At 36.4% G+C, this 20,308-nt stretch overlaps 2 protein-coding genes across 2 annotated transcripts in view; both read right to left on the reverse strand.

Moving 5' to 3' along the window:
* The window catches only part of LOC149793295 (fumarylacetoacetase-like), a 76,723-nt gene that overhangs the window by 15,633 nt on the left and 40,782 nt on the right, over positions 1-20,308 (reverse strand). Inside the window, exons 8-9 of the mRNA XM_089967273.1 lie at positions 19,654-19,860; positions 18,450-18,496 (exon numbers count right to left, since the gene is read on the reverse strand). Coding sequence (XP_089823399.1) covers positions 18,450-18,496; positions 19,654-19,860 — 254 coding nt within the window. The remainder of the gene's footprint in view (positions 1-18,449; positions 18,497-19,653; positions 19,861-20,308) is intronic.
* Positions 2,515-6,009, reverse strand: LOC149793296 (uncharacterized). The gene is made up of 2 exons (XM_089967274.1): positions 4,526-6,009; positions 2,515-3,600 (listed from the first exon to the last, which is right to left on the reverse strand). Exon 2 carries the CDS (start codon positions 3,139-3,141, stop codon positions 2,515-2,517), a length of 627 nt encoding a protein of 208 aa, XP_089823400.1. The 5' UTR covers positions 3,142-3,600; positions 4,526-6,009.

Consider the following 20,308-nt stretch of genomic DNA (forward strand, 5'->3'; position numbering starts at 1 on the left):
CAAATATTCTACTGTTGTGCACAGGGATATAGCCATGCATGCACTAGAGCCGTATTCAATCCTGAAACTGCCACAATTGAATTGAGACATTGCAGGTATAAGTGCATCTATCACCATGTTTGTGTTGAAATAGAGAGATTGTGGTTGCTTTGTCTGCATTGCAATGAGATCTGCAGCACTTTGTTCTATCATTACCCCCCCCACTTCTTGATGTAGGTACTTCAGTGTTTTCTACTGTCCCCTCACTTCTTTATGTAGTTATTTCAGTACTATTTTCTGTATCATCCCCCCACTTTTCAATGTAAGTACTTCAATGTTGTCTTCTACTGTCCCCTCACTTCTTGATGTAGTTACTTCAGTACTATCTTCTATCATCCCCCCACTTCTCAATGTAGGTACTTCAATGTTGTCTTCTATCATCCCCCCCACTTCTCAATGTGGGTACTTCAGTGTTGTCTTCTATCATCCCCTCACTTCTTGTAGGTACTTCAATGTTGTTTTCTATCATACCCCCATTTCTCAATGCAGGTACTTCAATGTTGTCTTCTATCATCCCTTCACTTCTTGTAGGTACTTCAATGTTGTCTTCTATCGTCCCCTCACTTCTCAATGTAGATACTTCAATGTTGTCTTTTATCATCCCACCACTTCTCAATGTAGGTACTTCAATGTTGTCTTCTATCATCCCCTCACTTCTTGCAGATACTTCAGTGCTGTCTTCTATCATCCCCTCACTTCTTGTAGGTACTTCAGTGCTGTCTTCTATCATCCCCTCACTTCTTGTAGGTTCTTCAGTGCTGTCTTCTATCATCCCCTCACTTCTTGTAGGTACTTCAGTGCTGTCTTCTATCATCCCCTCACTTTTTGTAGGTACTTCAGTGCTGTCTTCTATCATCCCCTCACTTCTTGTAGGTACTTCAGTGCTGTCTTCTATCATCCCCTCACTTCTCAATGTAGGTACTTCAGTGCTGTCTTCTATCATCCCCTCACTTCTCAATGTAGGTACTTCAATGTTGTCTTCTATCGTCCCCTCACTTCTCAATGTAGATACTTCAATGTTGTCTTTTATCATCCCACCACTTCTCAATGTAGGTACTTCAATGTTGTCTTCTATCATCCCCTCACTTCTTGCAGATACTTCAGTGCTGTCTTCTATCATCCCCTCACTTCTTGTAGGTACTTCAGTGCTGTCTTCTATCATCCCCTCACTTCTTGTAGGTTCTTCAGTGCTGTCTTCTATCATCCCCTCACTTCTTGTAGGTACTTCAGTGCTGTCTTCTATCATCCCCTCACTTCTTGTAGGTTCTTCAGTGCTGTCTTCTATCATCCCCTCACTTCTTGTAGGTACTTCAGTGCTGTCTTCTATCATCCCCTCACTTCTTAATGTAGGTCTTCAGTGTTGCCTTCTATCATCCCCTCACTTCTTAATGTAGGTTCTTCAGTGTTGTCTTCTATCATCCCCTCACTTCTTAATGTAGGTTCTTCAGTGTTGTCTTCTATCATCCCCTCACTTCTTAATGTAGGTTCTTCAGTGCTGTCTTCTATCATCCCCTCACTTCTTAATGTAGGTCTTCAGTGTTGTCTTCTATCATCCCCTCACTTCTTGCAGATACTTCAGTGTTGTCTTCTATCATCCCCTCACTTCTTGTAGGTACTTCAGTGCTGTCTTCTATCATCCCCTCACTTCTTAATGTAGGTACTTCAATGTTGTCTTCTATAATCCCCTCACTTCTTGTAGGTACTTCAGTGCTGTCTTCTATCATCCCCTCACTTCTTAATGTAGGTTCTTCAGTGCTGTCTTCTATCATCCCCTCACTTCTTAATGTAGGTCTTCAGTGTTGTCTTCTATCATCCCCTCACTTCTTGCAGATACTTCAGTGTTGTCTTCTATCATCCCCTCACTTCTTGTAGGTACTTCAGTGCTGTCTTCTATCATCCCCTCACTTCTTAATGTAGGTACTTCAGTGTTGTCTTCTATCATCCCCTCACTTCTTGTAGGTACTTCAGTGTTGTCTTCTATCATCCCCTCACTTCTTGTAGGTACTTCAGTGCTGTCTTCTATCATCCCCTCACTTCTTAATGTAGGTACTTCAATGTTGTCTTCTATCATCCCCTCACTTCTTAATGTAGGTACTTCAATGTTGTCTTCTATCATCCCCTCACTTCTTGAAGGTACTTCAGTGCTGTCTTCTATCATCCCCTCACTTCTTGTAGGTACTTCAGTGCTGTCTTCTATCATCCCCTCACTTCTTGTAGGTACTTCAGTGCTGTCTTCTATCATCCCCTCACTTCTTAATGTAGGTACTTCAATGTTGTCTTCTATCATCCCCTCACTTCTTGCAGATACTTCAGTGTTGTCTTCTATCATCCCCTCACTTCTTAATGTAGGTTCTTCAGTGTTGTCTTCTATCATCCCCTCACTTCTTAATGTAGGTTCTTCAGTGTTGTCTTCTATCATCCCCTCACTTCTTAATGTAGGTTCTTCAGTGCTGTCTTCTATCATCCCCTCACTTCTTAATGTAGGTCTTCAGTGTTGTCTTCTATCATCCCCTCACTTCTTAATGTAGGTTCTTCAGTGTTGTCTTCTATCATCCCCTCACTTCTTAATGTAGGTTCTTCAGTGCTGTCTTCTATCATCCCCTCACTTCTTAATGTAGGTTCTTCAGTGCTGTCTTCTATCATCCCCTCACTTCTTAATGTAGGTTCTTCAGTGCTGTCTTCTATCATCCCCTCACTTCTTAATGTAGGTTCTTCAGTGTTGTCTTCTATCATCCCCTCACTTCTTAATGTAGGTTCTTCAGTGTTGTCTTCTATCATCCCCTCACTTCTTAATGTAGGTTCTTCAGTGTTGTCTTCTATCATCCCCTCACTTCTTAATGTAGGTTCTTCAGTGCTGTCTTCTATCATCCCCTCACTTCTTAATGTAGGTTCTTCAGTGCTGTCTTCTATTGTCTCCTCACCTTGTGATATAGGTGTTGCTACTTCAGTAACTTCAGCAATCTGGTCTCGATTAATCTCTTTACTGTTTGGCTTTACAAAGCACATAGATGGTCCTTCAAAGATGATTTCTTGTTCTCCTTTGACTACCTCGCATTTGTCAAGTGTCATATTCTTCTTCATCACTGTCCAACTCCAACACATCACATTTTCTCTTCAAGTCTCTTACACATTTGAAGACTATAGCAGTTTTACTCTTTCTATCTCCTTTTTTGTGGGGGTCCCTCTCTTATGTACTTACATAATGCTGTATCCCAGTTCTTGCCAACAGTATCTATTTCTGTCATTAGCAATGTCCTTCGCTGTTTTTTGAGAGTCTATCAGCTCACTGATATTTCTCTTGCTTTGTGGACCCAAATGTCCCTTCTTAATTCTCTCAACGTTCTCCAACTTCTTTTATCTGATTAAGTCATCTATTTCAGATATTTCTTGTTATCTTTTTGTATTTACTGTTACATTTCTCAAATGGATCTTTATCTGCTGAAGACTTTTATGGAGCTTAAATCCTGTAATGCCTCCCCCAAAGTCTCCAGTTTGTCAATACGATTCCATCTATGAGTTTTTCTGTTTGTTTTCTTTCACCAGTTTCAAAGACTCTTCATTCTGAAATTGATAGAATTTGTGTTGTACTGGTGGTTGTGCCTTTAAAAAGTCTTTTTCATATACTTTTATTTTTATTCCATTTACTTGAAGATGATACCTGAAAGACATAACATGAAAACATTGCTTGTATTTTTTTCAGTCATTAACAAGAGGCCTGTGAAGGCCTAAATTACTCTAATGGGTAAATAATTATACCTCTTGTGATGGCAAAACATAAGTTAAGAACTTTTACCTTGTGCTGCATCTACAATAGTTTAAGGAGATTTTCAAAACTGTGCCTTATACAAGACTATATGGAATTTGTGATGCCATGGTACAAGGCCATATAGACCCCAGGACCATGCAATATGAAAGCTGTAGCTATAATAGTTTTAGAAAGAATTTTAAAAAAAAATTTGACATATTTATAATTATATGAAATATCTGACCCTCAGAGTGGGGCCATTTATGGATTCAGAGTCGAGAGTCATGCAAACACAATTCAGTAGCATGCTCAAATGCTATATGCAAAATAGTAAAACTGTAACAATAATATTGTCAGAGAAGAAGATTTTCAAAGTATGCACTATATATGCCTAAATACAGAATAATTGATCTCCAACCCCCAAGGCAAGGCCATTTTTGCTTGATGATAATAAAGGTCAAGGTCAGAGACTTAGCAGGGTCCATTCATTCTCAATGTGTAAATGACATTACTATCCAATAGTAAAGAAACTTAAATTACAAAAAAAGTTCCTTAACCAAAATATAAACCCAAAAAAGGTCATGGTCAAAATAATACGATACATAGTGCCCGTAATGTCAAGGTCACTGAGAGGGTGGGGCTTTAAAGCAATAACTCCAAAGGTTTTTGAGATACAATGTTTTAAAAATATTCTGAGTGTCGACAGCACTGTTGCCTTTGCTGTAAGAAATTTTATAATACCTGTCAGCCGTCTTTTCAATGGTTCCAGCAGCTCCCAAAATACTCTGTATAATTTGCTGCTGTTACAGTCACTGGTGTTGACTGGTTACTGGTAACTGTTATTGGGGTAGCTGTCATTTCTGGTTTTTGGGATGGCATAAAACCAGTTTCAGGTGTGTCCGATGTTGGCAATACTGTACTGACAGAGAGTTTCCTTTTTCTATCTTTAAGAGCACATATAAAACTGCATTAGTTATCTTACAATATGTTGGCATCTGGTTACATTAAACATGAATAATATCTTCCAGGATTAACAATAGATTTTGCTTCCAATGCATATAAACAGCTATGTATAAACAACATGAGGGCTTTCAGTTGTGCTTATGATTGGCCCAACTGTCTAAGAGATGAGGTGTCAAGGTAATTTATAATCTTATGATTGGCCCAAATGTTTAAGAGATGAGGTGTCAAGGTAATAAACTTATGATTGGCCCAAATGTTTAAGAGATGACTTGTCCAGGTAATAATGTATAATCTTATTTTAAGTACACTAAAATGTATCTACAAATCATAATCAAAACCTTTCTTTAAAAAAAGTCTCTGTTGTCAGACATTACGGAATTTACTTATATTGGATATTTTAAAAATGCACATTCTTAGGTTGTTGTTGTTGTTGTTGTAGGGTTTAATGCCATTTTTCAGCACACAATAGACTATACATGGCGGCCAGTATTAATTGTGGAGGAAGAACCAGGGAAAACCCTGGAAAGAACCACCGACCCACGAGAAGCTACTGGCAAGCTTTCTCACATACCAACATTAGCCAAATCCGCGCATTCGAACCCGCGCAGACAGAGGTGAGATGGCAGTGATCCGTAATGGAGAGCGCTTTAGATCACTCGGCCACTCGGGGCCCTACATTCTTAGGTAAGGATATGCAAGTTTTAATAGTACACTTTAGACATGTGTCAACCAACTTCCATTGCAAATTTTTAATTGGTTATGCTGCTATTACTTGTGTTACATAATTTACTTGGTTAATTAAAAAAAAAAAAACATGTAGTCATGTGGACACCTTCAAACTGTCCAAAAATGACCGAAACCTTGCCCTTGGACCAGCCTTTGGAAATATTTCCACAAGGTCACTATGTTCCAGAAGGAACAGATTTTCACCATCAATTTCCTCATGTAAAATATAAAAGTGCAAAATCTGTGCCATGAAAAGAACAGAACCACATCACTATTGATCAATATTGCATGACATACTTTCTCGATGCAAAGAATAATAGTGAAAAAGTATTTCTGCAATGCACGCATTGACTGGTTATATAAAAAGCCCTCGTCACTACTCTAACAATACCACTATCGGACTTTTGAATCATGTGATGTTCACTTTGATGCTAAAAACATGTGGGCTGAACACACTAGATAATCATCAATGAGAAAAATAAATAAACTGAGAACATCTTCAAAATCCACTTGACAGTGCAGCTAGTGAACTACATTCTTAATGAATATACATGGATCTCAGAAAAGATGATTTCCCTCAGTGACCCCAAGACAGTTGTCTAGAGGTCATTTCAACCACTTGGTAATATTAACTCAGGAACTGAGATCATCCAATATCATTTAAACTGGTTCTATTTTCAGTATACTTTCTAGAGTAAACATCTAAATACATGAAATGTGACAAGTACTGAAAAACAAAAGAAGCAGTGAAATAGCACTTTCCCCCACCATCTATGAGAAATTTAGGAAAGTTAGCAAAGCATTTATACAATGTTACCTTTCTACAGCATTTAGAAAAGTGATTCATACTCACTACCAATTACAGTTAATACTACTACTACTACTACTACTAATAATAATAATAGTAATAATAATAATAATAGTAATAATAATGTAACACCCTGTGTGTTAAATATCAAAAAGACCAATGTTTGGGACTTAAAAATGATTTTTGTTTTATGCATAGTGAATTTACATAAACAGTGTCCGTCACAACACTGTCAACTTTTGATGATATAGATCAGACTTGTTTGTCTAAATGCCAAAAGACAATGCTAAAATACATCATATTATGGTGAAATTAATTCTATTATTAAATTCCTGTGTATATTAGCAGCTAAATTGATTAGACTGACTGTAATAAATTCTGACATAGTAGCATTATCTCAATACTTTTTTAATTATAGTTCTAGTGTACTTGTGCAGTGTGGTGGGAGATAGCAGTGACTTTATTAAGAATTATATAATAATTATAAAGTTTTTAAATTCAATAGCAAAAGTATTTAAACTCAATAGCAATCATATAATAAATCTACTTAAAATTTCTCATAGCAATTTGATTCAGTTTTGGGATTTTAAAGTTGCCAAAGTTAATATCGGTTGTATAAAAAGATATAAATGATGATGGCCAAAATTCTTTACTACTTAAATGTTTGTACTTAGCCGCTATGAGTGCACTGTCTGCACTCATATTTATAGACTACTATTCATGTCACGTGACCTTAGTTAGCCAATCACTGTTTGTCCTTCTCAGGGTTAGTCATGGTGGTAACCAAGTCAACTGTTCAAACTGCATGGGAAAAAATCCCTCTGAACACAAAATTTAGACAGAATTAAGTTGTCCTCTCTATGTCCCTGGTGTGCATTTTTACTTTTAATCTTATTTATTATTCATACCTATGACTAAGTAGAACTAAACGAAATGGACAAGTGAATTTCAATGCAAATCAAGGAAGAATACAACGTACTGATGATGCAATGAGTCATAATACGGTTAGAAATAGACCCTATCAAATGCATACTATTTTGCACATTAAAGTAAAATAACAAGTTCTACATAACCAAGAACTTACAATAATGAACAGTAACATTAGTTCTAACTTATTGCTCAACAAAAGTCTGACAAGAGAAATGTGATTCTTCGGTTGGACACATTGATTCCATCACTAATAAAACTCCACCAGATGGTTGAAATCACTAATTTATGGACTAACATCATATTTCTGGCTCTGGTATTCCAAATCATGGAAGGTAAGATAATTCATTTTCTAAACTATTCATGAGAAATTCAAGCACGACACATGCATGGTCCAACATGCAAATGAATATGGCACAATAACTGCTAGCATGTTAACTTCTTTTCCACTTAATGTTGATGTCCCAGGGCTTGTGGAACTGTTGATGTCTTTAGATGAATTCCTTGACGAATTCATTAACTAATTCCTTGATGAATTCATTAACACAATAGCGTTACATTGCAAGGACCAGAGCATGGTTTTATACTCACATTTAGTATAAAACACAGAGTACAAATTTATAAGAGATGCCGATTATGATCTAAACAATGGTGCTTGGGTGGCATACATTCAGGAATGGAAGAAGTAATTCACACGTGGTAAATGTTTTCAGTGACAGAAAAAAATTACATGATCAAATATGCCAAAGTCTCGTAGGTCAAACATCATCTCGCATCTCAATGTATAACATCAAATAATCTTCACACAGTCATTGGACAATGTTTGTGCATGCAAAACTCCATCCACAATACCATTAAGGTATTACGACACAGTGAACTGCCTCATGTTTTTCTGACTTTGTTTCATGTTTTTACATAATCATTATTAGTATTACACTGGACAACAAATTTTTACAAAAGTCATGTTACTGAAATAAAATTAGTCAATTCTTATCAATTTTTATGTGCTGAACACGAATATGACAGTCAAATTGCAAAATTGGCTCTAGTTTTTTTGTAATCTGCAAGAAATTAATGTTTACATAACGAAATGCATTCCAATAGTAAAAGGTCAACTGTAATAGCCTACCTATAAAAAATCAAGTCATTGACTACATCTTAGATTTCTTCGCCTGTCTCTTGTACAGCTGTTCGGGAGCATCTCTGAGGAGTGTCCAGCAGTAGTCAGCCAGCATTGTAGTGGACCATTTTCCCTGGTATCTTTGTTCCATTGTTGCGATATCTTGATGAAAACGTTCGCCGTGTTCATCACTAACAATACCACAGTTGCTAGGAAAGAAATCCAAATGGGAATGAAGGAAGTGAATCTTTAGAGACATATTGCAGCCAAGTTTCTTATACTTCATCAACATGTCTTCTACTAGTTCCTTATAGTTTTCTGCCCTAACATTTCCGAGGAAGTTTGTAGAAACTAGGCGAAAAGCATTCCATGCTTGTTTCGCGTCACCTTCCAGCAAGTTGTTGAACCGGTCATCTTTGAAAAGCTCTCGAATCTGAGGACCCACAAAAACTCCCTCTTTAATCTTTGCTTCGCTGAGTCGAGGGAATTTTTCATGCAGGTATCGGAATGCTGGCAAAGTCCGGTCAATGGCTTTCACGAAGTTCTTCATCAAACCTAGTTTGATGTGAAGGGGTGGTAGCAAGATTTTCTGAGCCTCAACCAGAGCTGGGTGTTGGATATTCTTCTCTCCAATGGCTACATTCTGCCTGTGAGTCCATTCCTTCCTCATGTAGTGCATTTCCCTTGCTCGGCTATCCCACTCGCATAAGAAACACATGTGTTTTGTATATCCTTGCTGCAGTCCCATTAAAAGGGCAACTACCTTCAAATCACCACAGAGGTGCCAGCTGTACTTGTTATACTCAATGGAATTCAGTAGCTGCCTTAAGTTATCGTATGTCTCTTTCATGTGGACAGCATACGCTACTGGAATAGATGGAAGAATGTTTCCATTGTGCAAAAGCACAGCCTTGAGACTCAGTTTCGAAGAGTCCACAAATAGTCTCCATTCTTGTGGGTCATGAGTGATTTTTAAAGCATTCATGAGGCCCTCAATATCGGAACAGAATATCAGATTACTTTCCTTTCTGAAGAAAGGCTCCAATTGCTGGTGGCGCTTTCGATATGCAGTAATTGTGACATCTTCTTCTAGAAGATTCCATTGTTGGAGTCTCGATCCTAGCAATTCTGCCTTGTTCTTTGATAAGTCCAAATCACGAATCAGGTCATTTAGTTCTTCCTGTGTTATTCTGTGTGGGGTTGATGATGCACCACAGTGAAAATCTGGATCACTGCATGCTGATGGACCAGGAGAAGAACAGGTCGACTCACCTTTGTCTTCGTCAGATGAATCAAGAGAATATTCTGCTGGAGGTTCTGGAATAGGAAGTCCCTCACCATGTGGAACTGGTCTCAATGCAGACGGAATGTTTGGGTAGACTATTCTCGACTTCTTTCGCTTCGTTATTCCGCCGGAAAGAGGAGGAACCAAGCAGAAGTAACAGTCATTTAGGTGGTTGCTTGGCTCTCTCCACACCATTGGGACTGCAAACGGCATTGATGACTTTTTGCAATTCAACCACTGTGAAAGCTGTGTTGTACATGTAGCACAGCATATATGCGGAGCCCAAGGCTTGTCTTGGTCACCAACCTTGCATCCGAAGTAAAGATGATATGCCTTCTTCACTTGAGAATTGATACTTTTCTTCTGGTTGGCAAATGTCACTTCCCCACAAATATAGCAAAAATTGTCCGCGGTATTAACACACTTTCGAGGCATTACTGTTCTTTATTGTACGTAAATGGATAAAATAATAAGTTTTATGTAACAGTAGCTTGAACTGTCTCGCACAACGTCTAAAATATTTTAAATGCTGAACCTATCTGATTGGGCTTTATATAGTACACTGCTTACGTCAGCTTCAGCAGCCGCCTGGCATTAGTATAATAGGCCTACACATGTATAGTACACTGCTGACGTCAACTTACTTCAGCAGCCGCATGGCATTAGTATTGCATTGCATCAGAAAATGATGCAATCAACTGTGGATGATGTGAGCATGATGGTATTATGCAATGTTACATCATTATTCCGGATGTTGCTGCAGTCCTACTGGAGAAATTTACACAGTGAAACATAGAAAATGAGGTATATGAATATCTTCAAAACGAGAGCCAATAAAATTTTTCACGGTTATATTCGTGTTCGGCACACCAAAATACTACAGATTAGGGCCTTTTCAAGTCAGTAATGATTTCACTGTTGACCAGTGTTATCATTGGAAAAGGAATGTAGTTCTTAACTGTGCCAAGTATTTCGGTTTGTTGAGTTAGGTATTACAATAATAATAATAATAATAATAATAATAATAATAAAGACTTTATTTAATTAGAATAAGTAAATTAGTTACAAAACAGAACTATTCTACCTTGAGGGCCTCAAAGATAATGTACAGATACCGATCACTATCCATCTTGCACTGTTCACATCCATTAGTAATGTACATAGGTATTACGAACCTAGACAAGTTAACTATACATATACACTGAACATATTGTAACAGATGAAGTTTCTATCAGTGTTCACTGGTCAAAGTTAAGGTCTTGCATAACTCATAATGACATATACTTGTATACAAAAATGTAGCTGGATGAGGTATATATGCCATGTGGTATTAAGTTTTATATTTGATCCATGCGATATACCCATTATGAAAAGCTAAGATTCTTTGATTTCTTTTGGGATAATATTACCAATAATGGCCCCAGAGTACTGAAACATGTTCATAAATAATTCTTTCTTGGTTTTGGAATTGGGAAGATTTGATCAAAGGTTTGGTGTGCTGCTCGTTACTCTTGTTTAAAATTATTTCTCAAGTAAACTGATATGCAGCATAATGTAAATAAACAATTTTACTGGTAGTTCCTATCATCTACCAGAACCAGTAAAAACTTTCATTTTATAGTATTAGAAATGGAAGGCTGACCATAAGATAAGAAAAAATATTTTTAGCGAAAAATCAGGAAAATTCAAGGGGAAAACAGCAAGTGTGGAACATCACACCATAATATGTGTATCTTCAGATCATGTACATACTTACCCTTACCTGCTTAAGGCAATCGGGAATTTTCCCTCAAATCAGCTGGCATAAGTCTTTGCAGGGGAATTACAAAGAGTGTGTTAAAAGAGGCAGAGGCTGTAAATATTTGTTTTCAATTGTTTAAAATAAATTACGTACTTTAAGTTTTAAAACCAGTTAATGAAGTTCAAAACGGTTCTTATATTAATTACTGAACAACATATGATACTCTTTATTACTAGCATTATATATAATATACAGCTATTGGAGGCTTAACTTAATATTATTAAATTAATAGCTACATTTTTTATATAATGTAAATAAGTCAGTAATCTTTCACACAGTTATATGTGATTTGTGATTTTGATTTTTAACATAGTTTAAGAATTTTTCAGTCATATCGCTACAATGTCTGCAACGTGCCAGTTTATAGTGATGTCTAGCGCTGAGGCATCATGCCGCAAACATGTAGCATGATGTCCCACCCAGTCACATTATCCTGACACCTGGCTGACCAGTCCTAACACTAACCTCTTAATGCTGAATGCCAAGCGATGCAGCTGTTAGTACCATTGTTTTAAGTCTCTGGTATGACTCGGCCGGGGATCGAACCCATGACCTCTGGCATCCGAGGCGGACGCTCTAACCACTAGGCCACCGGAGCGGTTACACACAGTTATAAAATTTCATTATCTTGGAAACTTTGGTTGTGAGATATTTTAATATTCAAAAAAATTCAGTTTTAGCCCCTTTACTTTTCAGACAGGTCTAGCATCAATATCCAGCATGTTTTATTTGCTGTCAGCATGTTCAAACATATTGCACATTCATGTATGAATTTAAACTTTATGATTATGGTAAAAAATTGGAAATGCTACAAACAGTGCTTGTTTTGTCTTTCTAATCAAGCAGTTAATATATATATATATATATATACATATATATACATATATATACATATATATATATATATATATATATATATATATATATATATATATATATATATATGATACAACACAAAGCACAACACAGAACTTAAAGTAAAGCACCATAAATGTTTACCTTTAATACCTGGGAAGTTCTTTCAATACTGAAAAGACAATGTACTTTGTCTTTTTTTTCCTGTGATGTTATTATGTAAAATATTCAATAAAACACGGAAATAATCTTTGTCTCCATTATCATTTAATTGTTTTTAGGTATATAATAAGGTTATTGATTAAGTATTTAAAAATACTGGCCCCTCTTTCATTTGGTTCAGAATCCCCTCACAAGCTCAAGTATCTTTCACCACATGCACCTTGGAACCAATATTTTGCAATACTCAGTTAATAATCTGTACTTACTGCCCAATGTTTACCACCATTGTCTGATATGATTAATATATCCAGAATAATTATAATGGGAGAAGTACAGCATCCCTTAAAATCTGGTGATATTAACCCTGCATTACAAATTGCAGTAAGCATGCAATTTTACCTACATTAGCTCTGAAATTGCAATTAACCAAACCATGTATAATTTTTTTTAAATGGTTGCTAAACTTTTGTGACTGACAGTATATTAACGATGTGATAATTATCTGATCAATTGTTATATGATTGAATACATAACTGCATGTCACATAAGCATACATGCCAACCCCTGACGAGGAAAAAGAGGAATCCAAGTGGACAAAAAGAGGAATCCAAGCAGAAAAAGAGGAATCCACAAATAACAGCTAAAAATTCAATAAACAATGATTTATTTGCCCCTCTTGTCTTTTAACATCATTTACTACTTAAAGTTTTCATATGTAGCACTTTTAGCTTTCGAAAGCAACAGATTTTCATGTTGCGTTTTAAAACTCTTTGTACCAGCCGAGACCATGAATGTTTTGCATACCAGTAGAGCACAAAGTACTGGGTTACTGAGCTTGGATCTGAATTCACTTTTATGTTTGTTAACAATACTGAACAATCTCTCAGTCAGCATTAGAATGGTAAAGAACCAATATTCCTTTCATAACCTGACAAAGAATAGGAAATTTATATCTTCCAGTGATTGTGTCTATTAGCTGGGAAATAAGGTGCCACTGCACATCAAATCTATCTGCATTATGTATACTGTCAGGTAGAATCCCAACTTTATACTGCAGGAATTCTCCTTCCAGATGAGCCAAGGTAGGCAAAGATGGTAATAGAAAGGGATATCTCTTGACAAAGAATCTAACACTTTTGAAGCTTTTTGACTGTCTCTCATTTACATCAGCAACTGAAGCATTTAAAAGCACTTATCTCCATAGGGGAATTTCTGGAGAATGTAATCATAGGCTGTAGCACAATAATCTCTAACATTATCATCAAACACCTTCACAACTAGAGTAGAATTGTGTTCTATGAATTCTCTTGCTTTTGCACCAATAGCTAGATCTTCATTATCTTTCTAGAACTCGGTAAATAACACCTCTGCATTTATAACATTCATGTCTGCAATTTAGTTTTGCTGTAGATAAGAAGTTACCTTAGTATTGGAGTTCGTAAGATGAGCTAATTCGATGTTTCTTTGTTTTCAAGTGTTTCTCCACATAAAACTTACCACCATGCCCAATATTAAAATGAGCATGATACTGCCCTAGAATACAGGGACTTGTATCGTTGCTTAAAACTGACCTGTCATACATGTACTATATATGTACTATATAGTACATGTATGACAGGTCAATTTTAAGCAACGATGCAAGCCCCTGTGCCCGAGAATGGAACGATGTATTATGCCATTCATGTATTCATCTTTGAAGGATTCGTTGTTTTGTTGTCTTTTTCTGATCACCTGTGAAATTCTTTGAAAAAATATATGTGCTCTAACACAAACATCGACTAGAATATATCTGATGACTTTTAGCGCCAAATAGTAAAATTATTTCCACACGGCCTGCAATAGACGTCACGTGATGCTGCCCTCGTGTCCTCATCTTTCGAGGATTGTTATTTTATGTTTCGTTTATTATTGGCTTTTTCTAATCCATCTGTGAAATTATTTGAAAGGAGATATTTTTGCTCTCATACACGCATCAACTAAAATAAATTATACTTTTTAGTGCTAAATACCTATAGACTGGTTCTGTACTAAATATAAATTAGAAGAAAAAAATCTGCGAGTAAAGATTAAATATTAGAAAACCAGTCTGTTCTCTCCTCACTAAGCCATACAGCTGCTATAAAAAGAATACAAGGTCAAAAGTTTGAAAGTAGAACCAGCATGTTTCTGGGTAATAGGATAGTTGCTATAAATAGAACATAATACTGTTAGGAAAGTGCACGGACAAGCATACTCTTATAGTGTAGTTATGTAGATGCTGTCTTTTCTAAAATACGGTCTGTCGGATTAATGGGATGTTAATAAAAATGAGAAAACAAACAATTGTTAATTTTTGGAAGGTGGATATACCGAAAAAGCGTAATCCATACACGTTTACGCGTAATTTAGTGAAAAAAGCATAATGATTACGCCAAAAGTGTAATGGTTGGCATGTATGCATAAGTGAATGATAAAAACTGCATATATTGAATGACTGTAGCATCGTGACATTGACCCTAACAGATGCCAGTAATTTTTCACTAATTGCAAAAATAATAATAAACACTTCTGCAAACATGGAAATTAAAAGAGATTCTTTTTTATAGTGATCATTAACTGATGGTCTTAACGATGGTCAGAAATTATGAGTAATACAAATCTGCCCTGAATATGATAATAAATACTATCAGGAAACAAATGTATTTCCTGTAGTCTAATTGAACAGTTATTATTAGTAGAAACAGTTCTGACTTCCAAGCAAGTTCTGGTAATTATATCTGTTGGGGGCTGCTCTTAGTCCGATAAATGAGCACACACCCCCCCCCCAACATGTATTGATGGATGATCTGATATCACCTGTTTCATTAAAATGCACAATTGCTGCATGCAAATTTGTCTAGAACATGCCAGCATATAGTTCTGACACTTACCAGTACCTGGTAACAGGTGTATGTAGCCAAGATGTTCAAAATGTGTTATTCCACGTGGATTTACAAGTCGTCAAACACGGGAATAGATAATAATATTTACATATCACCAAGAGATGCGAGAAATACTGGTAAGTGTCTTAAATGTACACCGATGTGTTGCAAATAGAGCTACATCAGACCAAATGTAAAATAGAACTGAAAGACTGAATTCCAAGATAGCAAACCTCTAAATTTCTGAATACATTCTTCTTGGATTCCATGTTTCCGTAGAAAACTTGAGAGCTTGTCAATTCCCAATTGTCTAACTTTCTTCGGCCATGCTGACCAAACACGCTGTACAATAATGACCGAGTGCAGAGATGTGCACCCGCTTATAATCCTTTTCAGTATTTTCAGTATTTCATGTCACCTTTCAGTATTCTTCACAAGTGCACACCAACAGTAATGCACAACATTACCAACACATCTTTTTTACATCTTGTAACCAATCTGACAATACAAACAATGATCCATACTGCAAAAATGATGCAAAATATTTCATATTTACAATATTTGAAACACATAACAGTTAAAAATAATTTATTAATGATCATCAGCGTTGAGCTTAGATGCTGAAGGTTACAGCAAAGCAGTGTCAAGTTCAGTGCAACATGTATGCTGGAATGAGGATCATTGACTTGTCTTATTCATTTCATAATAGGCACTTTTCAACTTCTGTAGTTGTTCAACTGAGTGCTGGCATTGGGATTCAAATGGATGACCATGTTTTGATTTAATAAGCAGCAATGCTTCTAGAGTGTCATCTCCCACTGATGACCTCTGCTCTGTTCTGTTCTTGTGCACTGTGGAGAAGATTCTCTCAGTGGGCATTGCTGTGGGGAATGGTTAATAGTCGATCACTTTATGCTTCTCCGATTTTATGTGGTGTCATTCCTGCCACCACTCCTAATTGATATATCAGTTTTACACAGTTTGCAGAAGGCATAAATATCACCCTTTCTGCTGGCAGAAATGAACAGCCAGGTCTTGCTGTATGAAGTGAGAAACTGCTGTACTTGTCACTTCGTGTCTTTGATTGAAGTTAATTCGTCTTCAGTCACTCTCTTCCTCATAGATACCATTACAAATACATTTCCCGAACCTGACTCAGCCATGATGCTGTTCACTATACACATGTGCTGTTGCAGAGCATTTTGCACACGACCATTCTTTTTTAATACAGAGGCTGAGAGCTATGACTATACATCCTCGTTTGTAACCCCCTACCGATTTCAATAACAAAAACATTTAATGTGATAAAAAGTGCACAGAACTAAGTCAAGTGAATCACTGATTTATAATTTCTAACCTGACTGTGACCAGAATGGCATTAATACAGGCATCCCCCGCACCTTTCATGCTTAATGGACTTTCCATACTAACACGGTGCCATATTGCGTACACTATGGGCTATTTTATTTCTATCAGACAATTCTATCAGACAACATAATGACAAAGCTGATCCTATTTGGTAACTGCCAGATAATTCTGCAAATTATCATTACGTTGAGAGTTTGGAATTATATCCATTTGCACACATGAACAAAGAAATTAAACTACTTGTTAAATCCATGTGAAAGGCAAATTTGTTGTTGTAATTATTTTCTGTTGCTTGATTCGACATTGTAAATATCGGAAGCAGATGACATATGTATGTACATCGGTAGTCAGGCATACACCCCTTTGCTAGAAATGGACTTGTCCCAGAACTGGAAATGGATCTCGAGCATGTCCGTCTATTATATTGAAAACTTCCGTTAAGCGTGAAACACGCATATGATGATGATGTTTGGAACACTCTACTCAGTCAGGTTAGAAATTGTAAATCAATGAATTAATTGACTAAGTTCCTTGCACTTTTTATCACGTTAAAAGTTTCCATGATTGAAATCGGTAGGGGGGTACAAACAAATGGGATGTATAACTATGGCAGGTTGCTACTACTTTACTTTCATACTTATTTCCTTTCTTTTTTTTTGTACTTGCCAAATACGAATTTTCCGTATTTTACCTCGCATGAGATCGGATTTAGCTCTTGAAGTCATATTTTCATATTTGATATTTTTCCCTGCACTAAATATGGAAAAATATGGAGGGTGCACAGGTCTGCTCCGAGTGACTCGAATATGGGATATGCAAATATTACGGGATAACTCGAGACAAATAAAATCAAATAACCCATTAAAGCACTCTCCCATGTATGCTGATTCGCCACGATTTAGACTGCATAGATGGGGGTTAGATGTGATTTAAATATTATGCGTTCATTTTTTTTTGACAACCCTACATGAGATTTCTGATTTTGTTAACACAATCCACACCTGAAGTGATTTTTCAAACCAACCTTCCACTATCAGAATACAAATAGTTTCAAACATAACCTCCAACATATTTCTTTTTAAAGTGCTGTTGGGGGGGGAGTGATATGTTTTACTGGATCAGCCCTGAGCCAAAACTTGAAAATTAGGTCACATTTGCTCATCGTTGATAAGGTGGCATTACATCTCTTTGAAAGCATGCATAAATCAAGTTGTCTCAAGAAAGAGAAAGATGTTAGGAACATACAGTTTAAACTGAAAACCAAATTATTGTTTCAGTTGAACATAAAATAATCATATGCCTTTCATATTACTAGTTGTTTAGTTTCATTTTGGGCAAAGCTACACATGTAGATTATTTAGTGGCAATTGGATTAAAGCCCCTTGCCCTATGATACATGGTAGCCACACTATGCTGATTTGAAGGTAGAATTGAACCATTGTTCCTCTATTCATGAAATAGCATGGTAACCACTGAGAAAAAAGCAAAGTTCTCTTTTCATCTTCATGACAATACACAAGCTTAGTGAAATGGAACTGAATGTAAGACTCCATGCTTATGATGGTATCAGTGATGACTTCAATAAAACGATACAAAAACATGATAATAAACCAAAAACAGTTTCCAGAAAAAAGTACTTTTCAGTAAGAGAAAGAAACCAAGATTTGGAGAAAACTACAGTAAAACTAAGAACCATATCTCTGGAACAGCACCACAATTCGGTTAGTTGAAAATAACCATGTTTAAGTACCTTGAAATTGCTGCGGCAGATCATCTTTGGCTGTGAAAGGCCATCATCTGCAAAGTAGAGAATCATCTAAAATTTTAAAAAATGTAATGGGAGAAAAAATGCATATATTAAAATTCAATACATGAAATATTTTAAATATAAGGGACCATCCATATATGACATCACACACTGAGAACACATGAGGGGGGGAAGGTTTCTACTTGTGTGACAGTGAGCATGTGTGTGCATGGATTAGTTCATAATTGAAAACTGAGATGTCATAAAAACAACACCAGTGCCATCCACTAGAGAAAATGTAAACTACACAATTTTCCAGTATCACCATGGAAGGAAGAGAACACTGAAAAATACATTTTGTTGAGATGTCTAGAACTATATTCCTTGGATTTTAAGTTTATTTCCTATCAATAATTTTATTAGGTTTCAGATGATTAAACTTTAACTGATCAGAATATTATTTAATTATTAAAATATTCAGAACACATTGTTGTATTAGAGTGTATCTATACAACATGATTTAAACCAATTTTATTTTTGAAAACTTTTCTGGAAGGGAGGTCAAAGTTTTGTAATGTTATAAATGGTTGATTCAGGTTGGTTGGAATCTTCCTGGGTGTATTACTGTTGGTAAAATGAGATCGAGGTCTTGTGCCCTCAAAGAGGGACTATCAGAGTCTTCTTGCTATTCTGAACCCGTAACTGTATCACCATAGGAGAGGTGGCACAGGCCCATCACCCATTCCAGATGGCTGACAGTGCATCTCATGGCTCAAGCTGCTGTGTCTTAACTGGGGAGACGAAGGTGTATTGATTCCACCTTGTAGCCAAGCGAATGATCATCCAATGTCCTTGAAGTGTGTTAATCCGAGTAACAACCAACTGAAGGTGTGAAGGACGTGACCCCTTCTGGATTGATTCTCGACCAGAAGTTGTCTGAATTGTATGCTGATATGGAGACTGTTACACCCATGTAGAAAAAGGCCAAATCAGAACACCAGACAAGTCGTCTGGTACCTCCCTGTTTGAGGATATAGGTCACCACCACAGTGTTGGTGGATTGAAAGAGGACTGTTTTGCCCCCCAGGATCGATCCTCACAGAAATGGAAGGTACTGATGAACAAAGCCTGAAGCTTTTTAAATGGTGGGAAAAAACAATCTTTTACATAACACTCCTAATTTGATCCACTTTCAACGTATACTTACACATCAAAGCTACCTCCAGACGGATGTCAAAACTAAAAGGATCTTCATGGAACAGGTAAGGAAATGGCTTCGGGTTTTGCTCTGCATTGGGTACTTTAAATGGCTGCAATGCATCCATGGTAACAACCCAAGGTGATATTGTTGTACCAAGGTTCTTACACAGGAATGGGCCAAGGGGAACATACTCCCACTTTTGTATGTCTCTAGCTGAGAAAAACAAAAGCATAATTAGTCTCAAAATGTGAAAGAGTCAATGAAGTCTATATACAACATCAAAGGAAATCAAATTTTGTCCTAATAGATAGGTTTCCTATATATCAAGGTTAAACATGCCAAAACAATTGAGGATGTTAATAAATATCCATTAAGAGCAGATGTTCTTTATTATCAGGTGTTCTTTATTACATGGGTTCTTTTTAGAGCATGTATTTTTTATTTATGCCCTGAAAATGGCAACTTTACCAGTGAAATTAAAATGGAAATATGGATTTCAATGCAAAAATACACAATGAATGCAAACAGAATACACATTGAATGCAAATAATAATTTTCACTCCTTACAAGTCATGAAATGGTTCTAAAAGCTACCACTAATCATCAGTAACAGAATATGTACAGTTTTGACTGAATGAAGTAAAATAAATTTTTTAAAAAC

The sequence above is a fragment of the Sinohyriopsis cumingii genome, chromosome 8, assembly GCF_028554795.1.
Source record: "Sinohyriopsis cumingii isolate HCF-2022 chromosome 8, ASM2855479v2, whole genome shotgun sequence".
NCBI classification, from domain to species: domain Eukaryota; kingdom Metazoa; phylum Mollusca; class Bivalvia; order Unionida; family Unionidae; genus Sinohyriopsis; species Sinohyriopsis cumingii.